The sequence below is a fragment of the Scyliorhinus torazame genome, chromosome 13, assembly GCF_047496885.1.
Source record: "Scyliorhinus torazame isolate Kashiwa2021f chromosome 13, sScyTor2.1, whole genome shotgun sequence".
NCBI lineage: Eukaryota > Metazoa > Chordata > Chondrichthyes > Carcharhiniformes > Scyliorhinidae > Scyliorhinus > Scyliorhinus torazame.
This window is the reverse complement of record NC_092719.1, coordinates 214338800-214344799: the sequence shown is the minus strand read 5'-3', so window position 1 is coordinate 214344799 and position 6000 is coordinate 214338800. Positions and strand designations below refer to the sequence as shown.

The following is a 6000-nucleotide window of genomic DNA, read 5'->3' as shown; positions in this document are numbered from 1 at the left end:
TGCTTCACTGGGCAAGGAATTCCATAGATTCACAACCCTTTGGGTGAAGAAGTTCCTCCTCAACTCAGTCCTAAATCTACTTCCCCTTATTTTGAGGCTATGCCCCCTAGTTCTGCTTTCACCCGCCAGTGGAAACAACCTGCCCGCATCTATCCTATCTATTCCCTTCATAATTTTATATGTTTCTATAAGATCCCCCCTCATTCTTCTAAATTCCAACGAGTACAGTCCCAGTCTACTCAACCTCTCCTCGTAATCCAACCCCCTCAGCTCTGGGATTAACCTAGTGAATCTCCTCTGCACACCCTCCAGCGCCAGTACTTCCTTTCTCTGGTAAGGAGACCAAAACTAAACACAATACTCCAGGTGTGGCCTCACTAACACCTTTAACAATTGCAGCATAACCTCCCTAGTCCTAAACTCCATCCCTCTAGCAATGAAGGACAAAATTCCATTTGCCTTCTTAATCACCTGTTGCACCTGCAAACCAACGTTTTGCGACTCATGCACTAGCACACCCAGGTCTCTCTGCACAGCAGCATGTTTTAATATAACTTCCATTTATCTCATGCCTTTCACCAAGTAAAACATCTCAAGGTGCTTTGAGGCGGGTTCATGGACTATTATCACAGAATCCCTACAATGCAGAAGGAGGCCATTTGGTCCATCGGGTCTGCATCCACCCTCCGAAAGAACACCCTACCCAGACCCACTCCATCCCCATAACCCCACATAACCTTCACATCTTTGGACTGTGGGAGGAAACTGGAGCATCCGGAGGAAACCCACGCAGGCACGGGGAGGACGTGCAGACTCCGCACAGACAGTCACCCGAGGCCGGAATCGAACCCGGGTCCCTGGCGCTGTGAAGCAGCAATGCTAACCACTGTGCCCCCTCATTTGTTATCAAACATAAATTGCCAGCGAGCCCCATAAGGACACATCTGGACAAGCGACTAAAGGTTTCCCGAAGAGGTGGGCTTCTAAGGAATGTCTTAAAGGGGGAGAGAGAGAGAGAGAGAGAGCTAGCGAGGTGAGACGTTGGCAAGACCACAAAGCCATTCGAAGATCAGGAATGATTTTAAAACGAAGACATCGATAGATTGGCCGTCAATCAATGAGCACAGGGGGTGATGTGTGAACAGAATGTGATACAAGTTAGCATGTGGGTCTGAATCATTAACCCGGCTTTTGTCTTTATAGTTTTTGATATTCTGCTGTTTAGCTTTTGTTTAACCACAGCAGATGGGCTTTAGAGTGGTTTCACAGGTCGGCGCAACATCGAGGGCCGAAGGGCCTGTACTGCGCTGTAATATTCTATGTTCTATGTACAGAAATCTGGGACGCGATTCTCCGACCCCCCACCGGGTCGGAGAATCGCAGGGGGCTGGCGTGAATCCCGCCCCCGCTGTGTCCCGAATTCTCCGCCACCAGAGATTCGGCGGGGGCGGGAATCGCGCCGATTGCGGAGAATCCCGCCCCTGTTACTTTCCTGCACAACCTGCAGTGCCACCAAACTCCAGTAGAGTGCACTGATGAGAAGCGTCTGTTCCTGTGGTAAACCAGCGCCACCAGGAGGAATTATGTGGTACAGCAACCTTACAAGTAAAGAGGGAGAAAACGGAATTGTTACATACAGCACAGAAAAAGACCATTCGGCCCGTCATGTCTGTGCCAGCTCTCCAAAAGAGCAATTTACCCAGTGGCACTCTCCCACCTTCTCAAACGCTGCACATTCTTCTGTTTCAGATAACTGGAACAGTGCCTTCACTCCCTCATCTTAGCCATTGACACGGCGCCGAGGACCCGGGGTTCCATCCAGGCGCTGGGTCACTGTACGTGTGGAGTTTGCACATGTCTGTGTGGGTCTCATCCCACAACCCAAAGATGTGCAGATTAGGTGGATTGGCCACACTAATTTGCCACTTAATTGAAAAAAAAAAATTGTGTACTCTTAAATTTATTTGAAAAAAATCTTAGCCATTGATATAAATTGTAAAAAGTTGAGGCCCCAGCACAGACCCAGTCTGCGGGACTCCAGACGTCACAACCTGCCAATCAGATAAGACCCATTTACACAGACTTTTTGTTTTCTGCCAACTAGCCATTCTCATATGTAACGCCCTGAGCTTCTATTTTGCAAAATAAAGGTTGATGTGGCACCTTATCAAATGCCTTCTGGAAACCAGGTCCACCCCATCCTCGAAACAAATTCAAAATGCATGTGACTCCTTCAAAGAACTCCAATAAATTGGTTAAATGTGATTTCCCTTTCACAAATCTATGCTGACTCTTCCCCATTCCCTTGAGTTTCTCTAGTTGCCCAATTGTAACCTTTTAAAAAAAAAAAAAATTTAGAGTACCCCAAAAAAATTTAGAGTACCCAATTTTTTTTTTCCAATTAAGTGGCAATTTAGTGGGCCCATTCCACTTGACCATCACATCTTTGGAACCTGTTTGTGGGGGTGGTGGGGGACAGCTTTTCGAGTTTAAAGGAATTGGAGGAGGAATACAAGCTGCCTAGTGGGAACGGGTTCCGATACTTAGGTCCAGGACTATGAAAGGAAGCAGGTGCAGCCCTTTTCTGATTAGCTGCCCAAGGGGTCATGGGCAGTGGTTACCACTGTTGCTTCACAGCGCCAGGGACCCGGGTTCAATTCTGGCCTTGGGTGTCTGTCTGTGTGGAGGTTGCCCATTCCCCCCGTGACTGTGTGGGTTTCCTCCGGGTGCTCCGGTTTCCTCCCACAACCCAAAGGTGTGCAAGTTAAATGAGCTGGACAGGCTAAATTGCCCCTTAGTGTCCGAAGATATGCAAGTTGGGCGGGTTACGGGGATACATTGGGGGAGGGGGGAGGGGGGAGTGGGCCTGGGCAAGGTGCTGTTTTGGAGGTGCGGTCCAGATTCGATGGGCTGAATGGCCTCCTTCTGCACTGTAGGGATTCTTTGAGTGGACTTGAGCCAAGGCGCCGTGCAGCGCCACCTCTGGCTGACTTGGGGAAGTGCAGCAGCGGCCGGGGAGGAAGGAACTACAACTCCCATAAGGCCCCGCATCGCGTTGGCGCGGACCCGCCCTGGCTTCAGCGGCGGATCCGATTGGCCGTTCCTGTGCTGACGGAGGCGCCCCGCCCCTGGTCCAATCGCGGGGCAGGATACTGCAGGTGGCGGCAGCTGTCCGCGGGAGGCGGCATCAACACTGAGAGGAATCTCTGAACTCCGGCATGGGCGCCGGCGGCAGCACCAGGCGCGTCTCCTTCGTCACAGACCAGCAGGAGCGAGTGACAGTTTTACAGGGGATGAGGGTGAGTGGGTGCGGGAGGGGGGAAATGGGGGAAGAGGTAAAGGGATGGGGTAAATGGGGAAGAGGGGTAAATGGGGAAGGGGGTAAATGGGGTAGAGGGGTAAATGGGGTAGAGGGGTAAATGGGGTAGAGGGGTAAATGGGGAAGAGGGGTAAATGGGGTAGAGGGGTAAATGGGGTAGAGGGGTAAATGGGGAAGAGGGGTAAATGGGGTAGAGGGGTAAATGGGGTAGAGGGGTAAATGGGGAAGAGGGGTAAATGGGGAAGAGGGGTAAAGGGATGGGGTAAATGGGGAAGAGGGGTAAAGGGGTAGGAGTAAATGGGGAAAAGGGGTGGGGGTAAATGGGGAAGAGGGGTAAATGGGGAAGAGGGGTAAAGGGATGGGGTAAATGGGGAAGAGGGGTAGAGGGGTAAATGGGGTAGAGGGGTAAATGGGGTAGAGGGGTAAAGGGGTGGGGGTAAATGGGGTAGAGGGGTAAATGGGGAAGAGGGGTAAATGGGGAAGAGGGGTAAATGGGGAAGAGGGGTAAATGGGGAAGAGGGGTAAAGGGATGGGGTAAATGGGGAAGAGGGGTAAATGGGGAAGAGGCGTAAAGGGGTGGGGGTAAATGGGGAAGAGGGGTAAATGGGGAAGAGGGGTAAAGGGGTAGGAGTAAATGGGGAAGAGGGGTAGAGGGGTAAATGGGGAAGAGTGGTAAATGGGGAAGAGGGGTGGGGATAAATGGGGAAGAGGGGTAAAGGGATGGGGTAAATGGGGAAGAGGGGTAAATGGGGAAGAGGAGTAAATGGGGAAGAGGGGTAAAGGGATGGGGTAAATGGGGAAGAGGGGTAAATGGGGAAGAGGGGTAAAGGGGTAGGAGTAAATGGGGAAGTGGGGAAGAGGGGTAAATGGGGAAGAGGGGTAAATGGGGAAGAGGGGTAAATGGGGAAGAGGGGTAAATGGGGAAGAGGGGTAAATGGGGAAGAGGGGTAAATGGGGAAGAGGGTAAATGGGGAAGAGGGGTAAAGGGATGGGGTAAATGGGGAAGAGGGGTAAATGGGGAAGAGGGGTAAATGGGGAAGAGGGGTAAAGGGGGAAGAGGGGTAAATGGGGAAGAGGTAAAGGGGTAGGAGTAAATGGGGAAGAGGGGTAGAGGGGTAAATGGGGAAGATGGGTAAAGGGGTAGGGTTAAAGGGGTAGGGGTAAATGGGGAAGAGGGGTAAAGGGGTAGGAGTAAATGGGGAAGAGGGGTAAAGGGGTGGGGGTAAATGGGGAAGAGGGGTAAAGGGAAGAGGGTAAATGGGGAAGAGGGGTAAAGGGAAGAGGGTAAATGGGGAAGAGGGGTAAAGGGAAGAGAGTAAATGGGGAAGAGGGGTAAATGGGGAAGAGGAGTAAATGGGGAAGAGGGGTAAAGGGGTGGGGGTAAATGGGGAAGAGGGGTGAAGGGGGGTAAATTGGGTAGAGGGGTAAAGGGGTGGGGGTAAATGGGGAAGGGGTAAAGGGGTGGGGTTAAATGTGGAAGAGGGGTAAATGGGGTGGGGGTAAATGGGGAAGAGGAGTAAAGGGGTACGGGTAAATGGGGAAGAGGAGTAAAGGGGTGGGAGTAAATGGGGAAGAGGGGTTAAGGGGTAGGGGTAAATGGGGAAGAGGGATAAAGGGGTGGGAGTAAATGGGGAAGAGGGGTAAAGGGGTGGGAGTCAGGGGTAAAGGGGTAGGGTTAAATGGGGAAGAGGGGTAAAGGGGTGGGAGTAAATGGGAAAGAGGGGGAAGGGGTGGGGGAAGGTGTAGGAGTAAATGGGGAAGAGGGGTAAAGGGGTGGGGTTAAATGGGGAAGAGGGGTAAATGGGGTGGGGGTAAATGGGGTGGGGGTAAATGGGGAAGAGGGGTAAAGGGGTGTGAGTAAATGGGAAAGAGGGGGAAGGGGTGGGGGAAGGTGTAGGAGTAAATGGGGAAGGGGGGTAAAGGGGTGGGGTTAAATGGGGAAGAGGGGTAAATGGGGTGGGGGTAAATGGGGAAGAGGGGTAAAGGGATGGGGTTAAATGGGGAAGAGGGGGGTGGGGGTAAATGGGGAAGAGGGGTAAAGGGATGGGGTTAAATGGGGAAGAGGGGTGTAGGGGTAGGGGTAAATGGGGAAGAGGGGTAAAGGTGAGGGTAAATGGGGAAGAGGGGTAAAGGGGTGGGGTAAATGGGGAAGAGGTAAATGGGGTGGGGGTAAATGGGGAAGAGGGGTAAAGGGATGGGGTTAAATGGGGAAGAGGGGTGTAGGGGTAGGGGTAAATGGGGAAGAGGGGTAAATGTGAGGGTAAATGGGGAAGAGGGGTAAAGGGGTGGGGTAAATGGGGAAGAGGGGTAAAGGGGTGGGAGTAAGTGAGGAAGAGGGGTAAAGGGGTGGGAGTAAATGGGGAAGAGGGGTAAAGGGGTGGGGTGATGGGGTGGGGGGGAAGGGGTGGGAGTGAATGGGGAAGAGGGGTAAAGGGGTGGGGGTAAAGGGTGGGGGTAAATGGGGAAGAGGGGTAAAGGGATGGGGTTAAATGGGGAAGAGGTAAATGGGTGGGGCTAAATGGGGAAGAGGGCTAAAGGGATGGGGTAAATGGGGAAGGGGTAAATGGGGAAGATGGGTAAAAAGGTGGGGGTAAATGGGAAAGCGGGTAAAGTGGTGAAGGATAAATGGGGAAGAGGGGTAAAGGATTGGAGGCAAATTGGGAAGAGGGATAAAGGGGTGT

General features: G+C 52.2%; 1 protein-coding gene across 1 annotated transcript in view; it reads left to right on the top strand.

Moving 5' to 3' along the window:
• Window positions 1-3141: 3141 nt before the first annotated feature.
• The window catches only part of LOC140388603 (MICOS complex subunit mic25-like), a 565155-nt gene continuing 562296 nt past the window's right edge, over window positions 3142-6000 (top strand). The window contains exon 1 of the mRNA XM_072473040.1: window positions 3142-3299. Within this exon, the coding sequence (XP_072329141.1) occupies window positions 3219-3299 (81 nt within the window). The 5' untranslated portion in view covers window positions 3142-3218. The remainder of the gene's footprint in view (window positions 3300-6000) is intronic.